At 54.2% G+C, this 17,805-nt stretch overlaps 1 protein-coding gene across 2 annotated transcripts in view; it reads left to right on the forward strand.

Moving 5' to 3' along the window:
- SLC6A1 (solute carrier family 6 member 1) overlaps positions 1–17,233 on the forward strand; it is a 40,044-nt gene extending 22,811 nt beyond the window's left edge. For both annotated transcript variants that reach the window (XM_024982413.2, NM_001077836.1), the window contains exons 2-16: positions 264–326; positions 1,039–1,368; positions 1,991–2,122; positions 2,648–2,748; positions 3,492–3,601; positions 4,032–4,164; positions 5,124–5,258; positions 5,702–5,805; positions 6,110–6,234; positions 7,100–7,212; positions 7,565–7,696; positions 9,292–9,394; positions 11,127–11,227; positions 12,084–12,251; positions 14,841–17,233. In XM_024982413.2, coding sequence (XP_024838181.1) covers positions 1,131–1,368; positions 1,991–2,122; positions 2,648–2,748; positions 3,492–3,601; positions 4,032–4,164; positions 5,124–5,258; positions 5,702–5,805; positions 6,110–6,234; positions 7,100–7,212; positions 7,565–7,696; positions 9,292–9,394; positions 11,127–11,227; positions 12,084–12,251; positions 14,841–14,945 — 1,800 coding nt within the window. In that variant the 5' untranslated portion in view covers positions 264–326; positions 1,039–1,130 and the 3' untranslated portion in view covers positions 14,946–17,233. The remainder of the gene's footprint in view (positions 1–263; positions 327–1,038; positions 1,369–1,990; positions 2,123–2,647; positions 2,749–3,491; positions 3,602–4,031; positions 4,165–5,123; positions 5,259–5,701; positions 5,806–6,109; positions 6,235–7,099; positions 7,213–7,564; positions 7,697–9,291; positions 9,395–11,126; positions 11,228–12,083; positions 12,252–14,840) is intronic.
- The last annotated feature ends 572 nt before the right edge of the window (positions 17,234–17,805 follow it).

The raw sequence follows: 17,805 nt of genomic DNA on the forward strand, positions 1-17,805 counted from the left end.
TTATGGAACGTCTTCCTCGCCTCGCCTGTGTGCCCACCCCCCACCGTGGTCCCAGGGGCAGCAAGCCCGCTCCTGCATGTTCCCAGCACCCAGGGGGCCAGCACCTGGTTGCATGTACCCGCTGTGGTCACCCGGCTGGGCTGGGCTCCCTGGTGCCCGTCCACAGCTCAGATGCTGGCAGGCTGCCTGCACCCCCACTGCCTGCACCCAGGGCTGCCCGCAGCCTGTCTGCCAGCTCACCACCCTGTCTATCCCCTTTGCAGGCTCCCACCCCACGATTGCAGAGGGAACCGCCGTGGAGCTGACCCAGCACAGAAAACCATCAGGTAACGTCAACAACCAGACTCCAAACAATCATCAATGGAGTTCCTTTCTGAACCATTTGGGTGAAAAGCACCTTCATAGCCATTAAAAGTTCCTTTTAGCCATAATTCTATAAGCCAGAGAAGATTAATGCCCCCCCCCCCACTTTATAGGTGGGGAAACTGAGGCCAGAGCAGTCAAGAGTGGTTTGGAATTTGGTTGCATTGGGCTACTCTCCGAGCTGGCTTCACAGGTGGTGGTAGTGGTAAAGAACCCACCTGCTGATGTAGGAGACATAAGAGATGCAGGTTCAATCCCTGGGTCAGGAAGATCCCCTGGAGAAGTAAATGGCAAGCCACTCTAGTATTCTTGCCTGGAGAATCCCCATGGACAGAGGAGCCTGGTGGGCTACAGTCCATGGGGGTCACAAAGAGTGGGGCACGACTGAAGCAACTTAGCGTGGACAGTATTCTCTGAGCAGGACACAATCATGGCAGAGGGCATGTGTCACAGATGGCCAGCGTTGCTGCAGGCCCAGGAGACGTCAGGCCATACCCTCGCTTGCTGACCTTGGAAACAAAAGGCACCTTCCTCCTGGAGCAGGAGCTGGTGGAAGGAAGAGGGGAGAGCCCTCTACAGCCCTGGGCTTGTGGGTTATTTCCTTCTGTTATATTGGGGACGCTCTAGGATCTTGATACCTTCAGTGCCTATCGCCCCAACTCTCTGCTCTCCTAGGGTGACCTTGAGCTGCAAAACTGCTGTCCACGTGGACCGGGGCTGACATTGCACGTCCGTCTGCCAGGACCCCTGCGTCCAAACTCCGAGACATGGCGACCGACGGCAGCAAGGTGGCCGACGGGCAGATCTCCACGGAGGTCAGCGAGGTCCCCGTGGCCAATGACAAGCCCAAAACCCTGGTGGTCAAGGTGCAGAAAAAGGCGGCAGACCTTCCGGACCGGGACACGTGGAAGGGCCGCTTCGACTTCCTCATGTCCTGCGTGGGCTACGCCATCGGCCTGGGCAACGTCTGGAGGTTCCCTTACCTCTGCGGGAAAAACGGCGGTGGTAGGTGCTGGCCTGGCAACCTCCTGGTGGGGGCAAACCCCGTGGAGGCGTGTTATGGGGTGACCTGGGCGAAATGGGTCCCCTAAAGACTCCGAGGGCTTCCCAGGTGGCGCTAGTGGTAAAGAATCCGGCTGCCAATGCAGAAGACATAGTTTCGATCCCTGGGTTGGGAAGATCCCCTGGAGGAGGAAATGGCAAGCCACTCCAGGATTCTTGCCTGGAGAATCCCATGGACAGAGGACCCTGGGGGGGGCTACAGTCCAAGGGGTCGCAAAGAGTGGGACACAACTGAGCAACTAAACGACAACCAAGACTCCACAGGAAGGGCCAGGCCCCACTTCCTGTTCCTTACCCTTTTCCTAAGAATTCCAAAGGGCGGTAGTCCTCTGTCAGTGATACCAGAGTTCACCTCTACATTTTGCAAAGTGCAGGGCCTGGGTTTGGAGCACAGGACGTGCTCAGGCCCTGCTTTGGCTTTGGGAGCCACTGTGGTGGCAGAATATAAGGCAGTTGTGGCAGGGACCCCAGGACACCACCACCCCCAACTCCATGATGCTCCCTCTGACCAACCAGGTTTCTTGAAGCTCTGAGGCCATGAGCACCTCTCTTCTCAACCCCACAGGGGCCTTCCTGATCCCCTACTTCCTGACACTCATCTTCGCGGGGGTCCCCCTCTTCCTGTTGGAGTGCTCCCTGGGCCAGTACACATCCATTGGGGGCCTGGGGGTGTGGAAGCTGGCCCCCATGTTCAAGGGTAAGTGTGCAGAGTGGGGCTGCAGGGTGTGGTCGTGCTCCTGTTCCCCACATCCGGGCCCCAGATGGAGGGAGCTGTTGGATCACGTCTGGACAGAGAGGAGCCTTTGCTGGAGGCAGGTGACCACCAGCGATGATGGTCAGGAGAAGCCCCAAGCCAACGGCCCCAGCCCACGTCCACCCGCCCTGTCCTACGAGCTCGTTGCCCCAGCAGGGGCTGGGTATGACTTCGTTCACTTCCTCGCTCGGTGCCTGATGGACACTCGGGTGGACGTGTGGAGGGTCATCCTTGCCTGGCTGACCTCAGCCCCTCTCCCCTCACCTGCCTCCAGCCTGGGCTGGGCCCCAGCGGCAAGTCCCGGCTCCCTCGGCCGCCACGTGGGTGTGACCTCAGCCGAGTCCCTGCCTCACTCCGAGGTCTAGTGAGATTGAAGATGTCGAGGAAAGTGATGGCAGTGGCAGGAGCTGGGACGGTTCCCTTTAGCCCTTCACTAGCTGAGTGTCGCGCTGGCTCGTCTGCTCCCAGGTGTGGGTCTTGCCGCTGCAGTGCTGTCCTTCTGGCTGAACATCTACTACATCGTCATCATCTCCTGGGCCATCTACTACCTGTACAACTCCTTCACCACGGTCAGTGGCCCCTTGGCCTGCCCCCGACCCTGAAGAAACCAGACCCAGACCGGCCCCCCCATCCACTTACCACCATTCTGCCAACAGGGCCATTCCTCTGGGTTGGGGGCATGGTTTGTCTTCAGCTGCCCTCGTCTCTCCAAAAGTCATAGCATCATTAGCCCATCTTATAGGGCCCCGGACACCCTGGGTTCAAATCCTGACCCCTAGCGTATACCAGCTGTGCAGCTTCAGGAAAGAGACTGAACCTCTCTGAGCCACAGTGCACTTGTTTACAAAATGGGGCTTAAAGTAAAACCTACCTCACGTGGTTGTATGAGGCTTAAGGAACACATGTGTGTAAAGTGTTTAGAACTGTACCCAGCAAAGAAGCACAGTAAGTGTTTGCTGTTAACTTCGATGTGCAGGGCTCAGATGGGCGAGGTCACTTACCCAGGGTCACGTTGCTGGGAGGTAGCCCCAGGGTGGACATGGAAGACCTTATGGGATAGCTTGGAGAGCTGATTTTCAAGTGTAAAGCTCTGATGCTTCAGAGCTGTGTGATCTTGAGCAGGTTGCTGCCCCTCTCTGATCTCTAAAATGGGGTGCACGGCATGACCAGCACCCGGCAGCTTCTGGGAAGGGGAGGTGGCATGCTGGTGTGAGGAGGCTCGGGGACCGTGGGGGTGCACGGGATGTCCTGGGGCCGCTGCTGTTAGCTCCTGGGGCTCATGGGGCTTGTCTGTGCGGCTCTGTCTTTGCAGACGCTGCCGTGGAAACAGTGTGGCAACTCCTGGAACACAGACCGCTGCTTCTCCAACTACAGTGCCCTCAACACCACCAACATGACCAGCGCCGTGGTGGAGTTCTGGGAGTGAGTGCGGGGCTGTCCACGAGGTTGGGGGGGGGGGGTCACTCGGGAAGAACAACACTGAGAACAACCGTGAGCTATTCGCTGCAAGCAGGAAATTGACGTGATCAGACATCAGAAGGCTCCCCGGGGCTGGAGTGGGGACAGAGCACGAGAGGGGATGGGGTCTTGCTGGAAGGCCACTGCAGACACCCAGGTGAGCCATCCTGGTGGCTGAGTGAAGGCGCTGGCAGGACCCTGGAGCACACAGCACTGTGTGCCCATTAGTTTAACTGGCATGCAGTCTCTGCCCAGCTCGTGGAGCCCAGTGATCAGAGTTGTCAGCAGCATCACAGAGAAAGCTATCACCCGTGTCCACGCCCTGGATACCCCCAGGCCACTCCAGCTCCCGCCAGCCCCACGTGACTTAGTCTTCCCTCCTGTGTTCCACCAGGCGCAACATGCATCAGATGACAGACGGGCTGGATAAGCCAGGTCAGATCCGCTGGCCCCTGGCCATCACCCTGGCCATCGCCTGGATCCTGGTGTATTTCTGTATCTGGAAGGGTGTTGGCTGGACTGGAAAGGTAAGGGGTCTGCACAGTGGGGCCCTGTGGGGGATGGGTTTTCAGAGGGGATCTCTGCATAGGGTGACGAGTCAGCTCCAGGGAACCTCATCCAGCTCTGAGTTAAGCCAGGTGCCTTCATGGCTCTGTGCCACCTTGGTTTCCTCTCCTGTAGAATGGGAATAATAACATTACCTACCTTCTGGGAAGTTGTCAGGATTCAAGGAGACAGTGCGTGTCATGCTCTTAGCACAGTGCCAGGGTCTCGAGATTCCCCTGGGCTGGGCAGAGCCATCGAAAAACAGAGGGTAGATGTGGCTCCTGGACCATCGGGTGGTGGGACCTCCTGAGGGACTGTTTTGTACAATTAGAAATCACAGTGTTAGGAGACAATCGAACAGCATTCAGTAAACAACACAGGAAATAAAGTGGTGTGTACTGTGTATTTTTTAACTTTAAACATGTTAATTGAAAAGGCAGGTATAGAATTTAGCCTCATTTGTAGGAAAATGGAATCATATATGCAAAGCCTCAAAAGAAGACATTAAAATATTAACATCGATGCACTTAGGTATTTGTTGGGCACTTATTGAGTGTCTACTATATACCATGGACATTCTAGGCACTGGGAAAGCAGAGATGTGAACACAAGCCCTGTGCCTCATGTAACTTGTATTCTATGGCCTGTTGAAAGGAACTTTAATTGGGTGTGTGTGTTCATGTGTAATTTTAAAATTTCCTCGTCAAACATGTATTACTTGAATACTTTAAATGAAAATTTAAAAACTGGAGGGGTAGGGAAAGGGAAGACATGGGTGCCGACCTATTTGATTCGGATACCAAGGAAGGGCTTCAGAAAAGTGGCCATTCAGATCGGAACCAAGCCCAGAGCCACAGCAGGTATGGATGTAGGTAAAGTGGGGAGGGGGAGAGTCTGGGTGTGCTGGAGGGGTGTGACCCTTCGCCCCCTTTCCTCCCAGGTGGTCTACTTCTCTGCCACCTATCCCTACATCATGCTGATCATCCTGTTCTTCCGTGGAGTGACGCTGCCCGGAGCCAAGGAGGGCATCCTCTTTTACATCACGCCCAACTTCCGCAAGCTGTCGGACTCTGAGGTGAGCGATTCTCCTGGCCTCACCTCCTGGCCTTCCTGGAGGGCCTGCACTGAGTTAAGAGCACACACCTGAGTCCCGAGTCCCCATACCAGCTTTAGGGTAAGTTATCGCACATCTCCATGAAAAGACCCTGATGCTAGGAAAGACTGAAGGCGACAGGAGGAAGGGGGCGGCAGCGGGTGAGATGGTTAGATAGCATCACCGACTCAATGGACGTGAATTTGAGCCAACTCTGGGAGATGGTGGAGGACAGAGGAGCCTGGTGTGCTGTAGTCCACTTTGGGGTCGCAAAGAGTCGGACGTGACTTAGCGACTGAACAATAACATCGCATGTCTCCGACTGTCTTTTGTAAACTCGGGTGCTGCCTGGTAGAGGCGATTAGCGTAAAAGGTCTTGGGGTGCTATGGCTGTGATTCTGTTTTTTAAATCATTCTGCCTGCAGGTGTGGCTGGATGCGGCCACCCAGATCTTCTTCTCCTACGGACTGGGCCTGGGATCCCTGATCGCTCTCGGGAGCTACAACTCTTTCCACAACAACGTCTACAGGTGAACCCCATGGCCACGCCCTCCATGCCACGCCCACCCGTGGCCACACCCTCCGGTCCCCAGCCACACCCCCATTCACAGCCACACCCCCTCCGTGGCCACGCCCCTCCCCTGACCCTCCACCCATTTCTGAGCCAGCACCTTCTGGCCACTCCTCCTAGTTCTGCCCCTGGCCTGGTGGTTGGGAATGGGCACACCAGTAGCTCTGTTCCCAGCTACCCTCGTCCACCGGGTCACTCCATAACCACTGCCCCCCCCCTCCACCAGCCCCACCCTTCCTGACCCCACCCCGCCCTCTCTGCAGGGACTCCATCATCGTTTGCTGCATCAACTCTTGCACCAGCATGTTCGCTGGATTCGTGATCTTCTCCATCGTGGGCTTCATGGCCCACGTCACCAAGAGGTCCATTGCTGACGTGGCGGCCTCAGGTCAGCCCCTGCACCGGCGAGGGTTGCAGGGAGGGAATAACTGCACAGGCTTTGCCGTCTTCCTTGCCATCACCACCACGGCCGCCCCCCTGGGCTCACTGGCATCGAGTGTCCCTACCCCGCAGCCCTCCATGCTGCGGTGCAAGGACAGGAACCCCCTGGGCATACAGCAGAGGCTCAGAGAGGCGCTGTGACTTGTCCATTCCCTTTGTGGAGAGCTGGGCAGGTCATGTGGAAAGAGCTTTATTCACTGAAGTCCTCATCTCCCCTGCCCATGGGAGGAGCTTCCTAACTGCCCCCTTTCCAGAGCCAGACCCCAGGGAGGTTACAGTGTCCTTGTTCCAAGGTTTTCCCTGATCTCCTGAATAGTGGCCCCACCCCACCCCACCGCCAGACCCTCAGACACAAACTCCTCTAAACTCTTTGAGCCTTATACCCTGTGCTCCCATCACAGCAAAGGGTTCTAGTGTCCAGTACCCAGGCCAGACCCCAGCAGCATCCTGGTACTTTCCTCATCTTCCCTCACAAATCAGCCAAAACCAGGAGCTGCCCACTCTGCCTTCCGAGTGTCTCTGCAGCTGGCCCCCTCTCTGCACCTGGAACTCCCCACACCGCTGGCCAGGCCCTGCCATCGCTCATCTCATCTCACTGGTCCCCTTGCCTCCAAACCCAACCCAGTAACCCCCTGCCTCCCTCCCAGCCCCATCCCATGCTGTTTCTTTGTCTGGAAAGGGAGGCTGACAACACTCTCTGAAAAGATGACTCTAAACGAGAGATGAGCTGAAGCTTAGGCGGCAGGTGTGCTGGGGCAGCTGCAGGCACTCAAGGCCTCGTGTTTTCTCCTCTTCTGCCTCTCCCTGCACAGGCCCCGGCCTGGCATTCCTGGCATACCCGGAGGCCGTCACCCAGCTGCCCATCTCTCCCCTCTGGGCCATCCTCTTCTTCTCCATGCTGCTCATGCTGGGCATTGACAGCCAGGTGAGGATGCCGTCCCTGGCACCTTGAGGAGCCTCTCCCAGGTCCAGGGACAAACCAGGAGAGCAGCCCACTGTCTTAGGTCCCCAGGAACATGGCCACAAGTTTCAGACCCCCTAGAATATTCCAGCATGTGAGATGTTAGGGACAGGTCAGCCACCTTGCCCAGTGTCCAGATGGGGAAACTGATGCCCAGAGGGAAAGCCCTCTTCTGAGGTCACGGTGGGAGGTGGCGGGAGAGTCAGGCCTGGATCCCAGGCTCTCCTGGCCCTGCCGGGCCCGAGGGTCAGGCTTTGGTTGGGGTTGGGGGCTGGGGGCTGGCGCTGCCCCAGTGGCTGACCTCCGACCCCCGCAGTTCTGTACAGTGGAGGGCTTCATCACCGCACTGGTGGACGAGTACCCCAGGCTGCTCCGCAACCGCCGGGAGCTGTTCATCGCCGCCGTCTGCCTCGTCTCCTACCTGATCGGCCTGTCCAACATCACCCAGGTGGGCGCGTGGCACGCCTCTGCTGCTGCTGCTGCCTGGGGCCCCCGGCAGGCCTGCTGTGCCACCTCTCGTGTGTCCGCTGAGCACCATCTCTGTGCCAGGCCCCAAGCCATGACTCAGACAGGGTTCCTGCCTTCAAGGGGCTCCCAGGCTGGTGGGAGATGAAGACGCTGAGGGGGAAATGAGAGCACAGCCTCCCCAACCTGACGTGGGGCCCCAGCGACTGCTTCCTGGAGGAGGAAAAGCAGGGCTGAGCCTGAAAGACTCCCGGAGTTAACCCGGGGAGTCAGGGTGGAGCTGGGCCTTGGAGGTTGATGCTGTCCTTCCTTTCATTTCCACCTTTCTGTTTGTATCCGGAGAGTGAGCAGGCCTCTCTGCATTCAGAGGCTTCCAAGGGACTTCCCTGATGGTCCGCTGACTAGGACTCCGAGCTCCCAGTGCAGGGGCCCGGGGGTCCATCCCTGGTCAGGGAACTAGATCCTGAGTGCAGCTCCCAGTGCAGGGGCCCGGGGGTCCATCCCTGGTCAGGGAACTAGATCCTGAGTGCAGCTCCCAGTGCAGGGGGCCCGGGGGTCCATCCCTGGTCAGGGAACTAGATCCTGAGTGCTACAACTGAGGGCCCCACGTGCCTCAGTTTAACTAAGACCTAGCACAGCCAAACATATAAATAAACTTGTTTTTTTTAAAGAAAGAGCTTCCTGGTCTAGTTGGAAGACAGACACACAATTGAGGAATTAACACAATAAACACAAATGAGCCTAAAGCTGTGAACCCAGCCCTGTGGGTCTGATTTATGATCCACAAAGCCATCCCTGGATCCAGATGCCGTTCGGCCCCAGGTTTATTGTTCTTCTGTTACCCCATTCTTCATCGTTGCTCACCAGCTGCTGTGGGTCTGGCGTGACCCTGCAGATTCTGCAGTTAACGTGGCAGAACAAGAAAGGAGAGTGGACAGAGAATAAGCAGCGGGGAGGGAGGGATGCCGCCTGGGACAGAGTAGTCAGGGAGTGACAGCTGAGCGGAAACTCACTGGTGAGGGAGAGCCAGCCAGGGGAGAGGTCTCGCCAGGGGAGGACGGCACAGCAGGTGCAGAGGCCTTGGGGTGGGAATGGACTTGGCAAATGTAGGGGACAGAAGGAAGGCCAGTGTGGAGGTGACGGAGTCGAGGGGTAGGTAGTGGGTGCAGAGCCAGATTGCGCAGGATGTTCCAAATACGTTTCGGATTTTACTTTATCTATCTTTTTATGTGTTACATTACCGTCTTATTTAAGTTATGGAAGAGCTTATGGGGGGGACATGACTCGTTTGACATTGTGAACATGTGGCTCGGGTGACTAGCTCCTCTTTCTGCCCTCCAGCCTTCCCAGAAATGGGGTGTTTACATCTGCCCCTAAGACATTTTATTCCTGGTCCCCAGAGTCCACACCTACATCCTTGCAGGGGCCCAAGGCCCCCTGCCCTTCCTCTAATCTACTGCCAGGCCTTCTTGCTGCAGGGTAGCCTAACCCCAACCTGCACAGCCTGTATTGACTCTGAATTGAATGCACTGGACCCCAGGTTAAGTGGACTCTTTCTCCCCTCTTCTCCTCTTGCAGGGGGGCATTTATGTCTTCAAACTCTTCGATTACTACTCCGCCAGCGGCATGAGCCTGCTGTTCCTAGTGTTCTTTGAATGTGTCTCCATTTCCTGGTTTTATGGTAAGCACCAACCCCTCCTCCTTCATTCGTTCGTTCATCCGTTCCGTCATCCTTTCTCCACTCATCATTCAGCAAATACAGTTTGAACACCAGGCCTTTTCCATACATTAATTTATTTGGTCCTCACAGCAATTCAGTGAAGTTAGCATAGGACGTCCCATGTTTAGAAGATAACCCTAGCCGAAACTCCAATACTTTGGCCACATGATGTGAAGAGCTGACTCAATGGAAAAGACCCTGATGCTGGGAAAAATTGAAGGCAGGAGGAGAAGGGGATGACAGAGGATGAAATGATTGGATGGCATCACCGACTCAATGGACGTGAGTTTGGGTAAACTCTGGGAGAGTCGGACACGACTGAGCGACTGAACTGAACTGAACTGAACTCTGAGTTAAACTCCCTTAAAATGGGAGCCAACATTTCTTCATAAATTTTGGGATCAAAGATTTATTTGAAATTTTATCTAGAAGAATACCAAAAATACAAAAAAAGTTCTAAGTTAAATATTTTTTAAAAACTAAGCTATAATTAAAAGTGTGCACTGTTTTAGAACAGTACTCATGCATGGTTATGAGAGCTGGACCATAAAGAAGGCTGAGCACCTTTCAAGTTGCTTTTCAAGCTGCGGTACCGGAGAAGACTCTTGAGAGTGCCTTCACTGCAAAGAGATCAAACCAGTCAATCCTAAAGGAAATCAACCCTGAGTATTCATTGGAAGGACTGACGCTGAAGTTGAAGCTCCAGTACCTTGGCCACCTGATGCGAAGAGCCAACTACTCGTTGGAAAAGACCTTGATGTTGGGAAAGATCGAGGGCAGGAGGAGAAGAGGGTGGCAGAGTATTAGATGGTTAGATAGCATCACCAACTCAATGGATATGAATTTGAACAAACTCCGGGAGATAGTGAAGGACAGAGGAGCCTGGCGTGCTACAGTCTATGGGGATGCAAAGAGTCAGACGTGACTTAGTGACTGAACAACAGCAATAATCATAGAACAAAGAATGCAGGACATGGTGACTTTTGTTTGTTGATTCTGTGGCCTGAGTTTCTAGACTCAACTGCCTGACAGTGAAAAAGCTGTCCTTTCGGACACTTTGTTGTCACAGCAAGCTGGTGGTTTTGGAAGAAGTGTTCTCCAGGGTCCCTCGGGGTCCCTGTGGTCCTGCCCCCTCGCCCTCCTCATCATTCTCCCTTCTTGCTCTCCACCTGGTCTGACCCTCCCAGGTCCTCATTCTCAACGACTTTGCTTTTAGTCTGAGCGGCACCCAGTGTCACTCTTGAGAACTTCAGGACCTCTGCAGGCTCTTTCTGCACAACTGGCGGTTCCTCCATGCAGTCTTATCAGCAGCCGCTCATGCACTAGATCAGCAGGGAAAAGCTCCTTTGCCCAGCAAAGCTTCAGAGGCGTTGCTGGGAGAGATGTTGAGTGGGAGGGACCTGACGCTGGTGGGGCTGCTTCCTGTAGGTATATCGTTGTGGTGGTAGATGGTCTCACCTTCAGGTGACTGCCCCACTTGCTGGGGGGCAGGGGCGGGGGAGGCTTTGGTTATTGAGCACTTAGCTAACGAGGACTCCCTACCCTGGAGCATTCGCCCTGTGTTACGGAAGAGGAAACTGAGGCTCAGAGAGGTTAGGTGACTTGGCCGTGGTCGCAGTGTGAGGAAGCAGCAGGTCGGGGCCTTGAGCCCATTGCTCTCTCATCCCTCCTGCTCTCGTCCCAACTGTCACAGGCGTCAACCGGTTCTACGACAACATCCAAGAGATGGTCGGCTCCAGGCCCTGCATCTGGTGGAAGCTCTGCTGGTCCTTCTTCACCCCCATCATTGTGGCGGTAAGGGCAGGGCCAGGCCAGACGCTGGGGTGACTCGGGGCCAGAGAGAAACTTCCGGAGCCAAAGGCAGGTGGAAGAGCCCCAGACGTCTGTTCCCTAGGAATACTGCTCTCTCCCATCTGTGCTGAGCACTTCCTCTGTTCCCTGGAGTCTTCACGAACCTCAGGACAGTAGCTGTCTTTGCCTCACTTCACTGCTGCGGGGCCTGGGGCTCACCAGCCAGCCTCACCCAGTGGGCAGGTGCTGTCCTCAAACCATGTTGGCCTGATTCTGAAGCCAAACCATCCACGTGGGGAGGCCCCGCATTTTCAGCATCCCTCATTCCCTCCTGCAAGGGGAAGCTCAGTCAGGAACCAGCCTGGGAGGGACCATCCAGGTCCTTGCAGTGGGGCTGGGCCGCTGCGTGTGTTGTGTCCTGCACAAGGGCACCCAGCCAACGGCAGGCTGGGGGCGACCTCCCACCCTTGTTCTGTTTGACAGACTGGTTACCTGGAACAAAGGGATGCCTTTTGCAATTGGTCCTCCCAGAGGAACCACCTTTTGCTCTTGGTTCTTCCAGAGAGGGCACCTTTTTCTTATTGGCTCTCCCAGAAGGGAGGCCCTTTTCTATTGGCTGTCACAGAGAAGGCACCTTTTATTATTGGCCCTCTCAGAGATGGTGGCTTCTTCTGTTCTACACAGAGTTACCTTATGTCCTAGCAGTGGCCCTGGGTGCAGGATTCCCAAGATGCTGGGCCCTTGTGAGCTCCAGGGCAGGGGTGGAGCGCAGTGGCCCTACCATCTACAGGGCCTAAGGAAGGGCCTTGGCAGTCCAGTCTGGGTGACCGCCTGCCCCTCCCTGTCTCCCCCTCCCCAGGGTGTGTTCATCTTCAGTGCTGTGCAGATGACGCCTCTCACCATGGGGAGCTACGTCTTCCCCAAGTGGGGCCAGGGCGTGGGCTGGCTCATGGCCCTGTCTTCCATGGTCCTCATCCCTGGATACATGGCCTACATGTTCCTCACCTTAAAGGGCTCCCTGAAGCAGGTAAGCCCGTTCCTTGCCCTTCCTGTCGCTGGGCGCCTTCTCCACTGTGCTGAGCACCACCCCTGCCCTTGTGAGCACAGTCTAGCTGGGGAGAGGACAGGTCGATGGCCAATGACAGTAGAGTGTCAGAGGTCATGACTGGGGTGAACCAGGGAGACCGGCTAGCCCCGCCCGCATTGAGGAGCGTTAGAGAGGCTTTCTGAAAGAGGGGACAACAAAGAAAAGGCCTAAGGACAAACCACACTTACAAGTAGAAGCAGGAAGGAAAGATACAAACGAACTTCTTTACAAAACAAACAGACCTACAGACATACAAAACAAACTTACGGTTACCAAAGGGAAAGGAAATAGGGGAGGAATAAATTAGGAAGCTGGGGTTAACATACATACAGTAATATACATAAAGCAGGCAAGCAAAGACCTGCTGTATAGCACAGGGAATACTACTCAGTAGTAATAACCTATAAGAGAAACAAATCTGAAAAGAATAGATATATAAAATAAATGTTAGAAGCAGAGAATGTCCCTGGAAGAGGATAGGAAGCATGTGCAAAGGCCCAGGAGTATAAACTGATCAGTGAAGCTGGCAGGTAGAGTGGGGAGGCATGCAGGGAGGTGATGAGAGATGAGGCTGGGAATGTAAGAAGGTTGGACCAGATGATGAAGGGCTTGGAAAACCAGGATAAGAACTTTGGACTGTATCCTGAGGGTTGTGCGGAGCCATTGAGGAGCAGGTGAAGGGTGGAATCAGATGTGTTAAGAGCTTAACTCTGCTGCTGCTGCTAAGTCGCTTCAGTCGTGTCCAACTCTGTGCGACCCCAGAGACGGCAGCCCACCAGGCTCCCCGTCCCTGGGATTCTCCAGGCAAGAACACTGGAGTGGGTTGTCATTTCCTTCTCCAATGCATGAAAGTGAAAGTGAAAGTGAAGTCGCTCAGTCATGTCCGACTCTTGGCAATCCCATGGGCTGAGGAGCCTGGTAGGCTGCAGTCCATGGGATTTTCCACGCAAGGGTACTGGAGTGGGTTGCCGTTGCCTTCTCCGAGCTTAACTCTAGACCTCATGAAAGGCATGCTGCCCGCAGCGGGGACCCCCTAGCACATGCTGGGTCCACAGCAGCTCTTTGTTAAATTATATTGAAACTTTGAGTGAACAAGGCTGTGCTGGAGGTCCAGGGGCTGAGGCATTGATGGATAAGTGTGGGCTGGGGGATTCACTGAGGACGGACGCAGGGCCACAGCTGGGGAGGACCTGGATCCATGCTTCTTAGCCTCAGTTCCCACCAGGAGGTACCTGCCAGACCCACTCAGAGCCGGCAGGAGGGGCTGCAGGTCTGCAGCACAGGGAAGACTCGGCAGGAAGCCTCTTTCCACCCCTTGCAGTCAGGTATTAGCAGAGCAGGGCCCTTATGGCCTTCTCTTCCAACTCCACGTCCAAGGCTTTTATTTCCCACGATTCTCTACTGTCTCAAAAGGTAGTCAGGTATCGGAGTGGCAGAGAGTACAGCCCGTACAAAGGCCCCTCGGTGGGAAACGGGAAGGCTCATCTGAGGACAGATGCTGATGGGGTCCGATGGGGGCAGGGCGTGCAGAGAAGGTGGATGCGGGTTACCCCGTCAGCAGACATGCACTGAGCACTTGCTATGTGCCAGACACCACTGTCAGTGCCCGGGACTCAGCCCTGAGCCCAAGTCCCATCCTCACTGGTGCCCTTGGTGGCTCAGCATTAAAGAATCCACCTTCAATGCAGGAGACGTGGGTCCAGTCCCTGGGTCGGGAAAATCCTCTGGAGGAGGACATGGCTGCCCACTCCGGACTTCTTGCCTGGAGAATCCCATGGACAGAGGAGTCTGGCTTTGCAAGTCCATGTGGTTGCAGAGTCAGACACAACTTAGGAACTACACCACCACCACCATGGGGCGATGCATTCTAAGAAAAGACCCACAAATAGAGTCACGCTTGATGGGGATGAGCAGTATGGAGAAAGGGGGTTTAGAGGGTGCTGGGCAAGGGCTCCCTGGGGAAATAACAGTGAGCCGAGACCTCAGGAGACAGAGGTCAAGCTGTGTCACCGGCTGAAAGGAAGGATGTACCAGTCAGCAGGGACAGCAGGGGCCCTTGCCTGGTGCCTGTGAGGAGGCTTGCCTGGCTAGAGTGGAGGAAGCCAGGGGGTGAAGGAGAACAGTGAGGTCTGCAGTGAAGGGGCCGGGGCGGGGATGGGGGGGCCGGGTCCTGTGGGGCCTTGCAGGACTTTGGTGAAATGGGAGCCACTGTTGGGTCCGGAGGGACGTGATCTGACTTCTCTTTTCACTAATCCCTCCGACTGAGGTGTCTAGAATAGAATGAAAAGGGTGTGGGGGTAAAAACGGAAGTAGAGGGGAAATAGAGGGGTCGGGCAGCGGCGGGGGAGTTGCTACAATGACCCACGTGAAAAGAGGTGGGCGTGGTCCCAGGAGCCTCAGCAGAGGCGCAGGAGGGGGCTGGGAGCCCCAGCCTTGCAGGCCAGCAGACGGGAGGGACCTGGAAAGTGGGTGGGCCAACGAGAAGCCAGCCTCCCGCCATCCTAGCGCGAATCCCTCTGCCGCCCACAGCGGATCCAGGTTATGATCCAGCCGAGTGAAGACATTGTGCGCCCAGAGAACGGTCCGGAGCAGTCCCAGGCCAGCGGCTCAGCCAGCAAGGAGGCCTACATCTAGGGTCGCCCACCCACGCTCTCACCCCCCGCCCCGGCTGCACGTGACCACCACTTGAAGTCTGAAGATACCGTCTATCTCAACCTACCTCGAGTGGCGAGTCCAGACACCATCACCAGGCAAAGAGAGGGAGGTGGGGACAGTCACACCCCCGGGGGTGAGGGGCTCCCGCCGTGGGAGGAGTAGATGCTCGCGGGCTGGTGACCTTTATCACCCGGCCTCCCCGGTCCCCCGTCAGCATCGGCCACACGGCCGCTGTAATAGATCTTTTTTACTACCCCGCAGGCCAGGGAGACGCGGCGAGGCCTTGCGCTCCTGGCTTTTAGTTTTAATTCCCGACTGTTCTCTTACTGCCGAAACCCATGACTGTTATCTCCGGCTTGGCAGGAGTTGGGTTCTGCCGGGAATGCTGCTCTGTGCGCGTGAGAAGGGTATTTTCTGTATAATGGGCATTTCCAGGGCGAGCTCACCTTTAATAAGAGCAGGGAGCCAGCACTTGGCGTGTTGTTTTTCTCCTTCCAGAGGCAGCTTGATACCCCCCGCCCACCCCCGCAGGTCCGTCAGTATTCCCAGAGCTGCCTTCTCAAGCAGTCAATCCAGTAACCTGTTCCCCTTCCACCCAACTGAACGGGCATCTCTGCACTAAATTTCCTACTTTCCCACTCACCCCCAACCCACCCCCTTCCACACTCTTCACCAGGCCATTCTGAGGGCGCCTGGCCCAACAAACCCCTTGCTCCTCGGAAAACTGCTTCAAAGCACAATTGATTTTTTTAACCACCATTGGTGGTGGAGGGGCTCTGATCCTGCCGGGGAAGTTCCCTAACCAGGAGCCCTTTTCTTAGGCCAGCCTGCTTTGCAGAGCACAGAACCGTCCATGGGAAATGAAGGTGAGGCCCTGTGCTTGACTGCAAAGTGGATCCAGTGGTCTGAACTGTCTCCTTCTTGAACCGTCTTACCCCTTTACAGCCACCCCAGTCACGCCTGCGGCCCTCTCCCCTCCTCTGAAATTCCCCAGTGGGCATCTCCTCGCTGCCACTAAAATCCACCAGCCCAGTAACCAAGGGGCTGGTGTTAATCCAGACCCCCTCCCCAAGTGCTTCCGAGATTAAAACCGCTTCATCGGGAGGTAGTGTGTGTTCTTTTCCAGAACTGGGCTCCACAGTGGTGATGGTGGAGGTGGTGGTAGCAGACCCAGTGAAGACAGTTTCTTGCAAGCTCCAGCAACTCAACAGTTTCTCATCTGCTGGGAACATGGGTTCCCATGTAGCAAGTCGTACGTCGTGCCCTGTTCTCCTTAGCTAGTTAAACTCACGAGCTGTGTTTTACAACTAATCCTTAATAACTATGGTAATTAACTGTGACTGTGGGTTTTTTAAAATCTGTCATCCTCATCCAGAAGTGACCAGCATACCAGTTCTTGCAATAAGCTATTACCCTCAGAATATTAAGCACATTCTTGTAGAAAAAAAGTTCGTGTATGCATAGAAATGCTCACATACGTACATTCATCCTCACATGTGGTACCTAGGGTCTCATTTGATATTGTGTAGGAAATCCACAAGCTTTTCCTGAAGTCATCTGTAAAATAGTCTCATCACTAAGGCGTCCCAGATGCCACCTGGTGAATCCAGGATCAAAATGCATATGTATTGTTGACTTATAGGGTTTAGAACAAAAGGAACCCTTCTCTGTGTCTCATGGTCCCACCCCCTCAGCCTTGGCGTGAATTCCTTTAAAATAAGGGCAGGAAGACTTCTAACTTTCTCTTTGTTCTTCATTCTGAAACTAAGAACAAGTCTTTCAAAGACAAATGCAGCGTATTTAATAATGTTTGTAAGCAAATCTAAGTGAGATGTTTGGCAAGAAATCCCTTAACTGATTTCCATCCAAACCTACGTATATAGCACAATATTACATGTCGTACAATTACTGTGAGAGCTGTGAATACGTGTAACTTTTTTTAGTGTTTACCCCGGGGAGGGAAAGATACTGTATTATCATATATGCTTTTTTTTTGCAATAAGGGTTTATTCTCAGAACACCAAGTAAATCTATCTCTATATTAAAAAATATATGTAATATATACATATTCAAACTATATACAGAGCCTGTTTTAAAAAAAATTACAGTATTTAGTAAAATGATCTGTTCTATGGACCAAATGTAAAATATTTATAAATGAAGATGCATTTTAAATGTCTATAAATGGTGTTATAACTAGAGCACGGGCGTTATGTACGTTTCTAAGAATATAGAGGAAAAAATAATAAAGGTTCTATGATATACAACGTTAGACCTTCAATTCTTGGGGATGGGGACACAATAACCTCTTTCATCAGAACAATGATAGACACACACAAAAAACATTAAAATATTTTTCCCCAACAGAGAGAGATTTGGGCTCAAAATCGAGGGGCATGGAGCTGGACTTCCCCCAGACTCTTGGAATGCTTCTAAGCCACATAAGGGAGGTGCTTTCACTGTTATAAAACTATAAGGTGGTCAACTAAATCAAGGTCTGAAGCTAGGATAAAAGGAGCACACTTGGTTAACAGCACTCATTCTCTTGTGACTCATTCCTCAAAATATTCCATTTTAAAATTGTGTTGAAAATTTGAATTCTACAGAGAAGTGTTAGGATGATCCAACGATCACCCAGATTCACCAGCTTTTGTCCTGCTGCCGCTTTTAAGTCTGTCTGTCCGTCACGGTTCGTCTGGGAAGCAGAAGTGCTCCGAGTGGTAGGGGATAAGGGATTTATTATAGGAACAAGCCTTTTACAGTTGTGGGAGAACTAAGGGAGTAAGGATCTAGGAGAGTTGGGAGCTCAGAGGATAGTCGCTAGCGAGATGGGATAGTC

The sequence above is a fragment of the Bos taurus genome, chromosome 22 (assembly GCF_002263795.3).
Source record: "Bos taurus isolate L1 Dominette 01449 registration number 42190680 breed Hereford chromosome 22, ARS-UCD2.0, whole genome shotgun sequence".
Lineage (NCBI taxonomy): Eukaryota > Metazoa > Chordata > Mammalia > Artiodactyla > Bovidae > Bos > Bos taurus.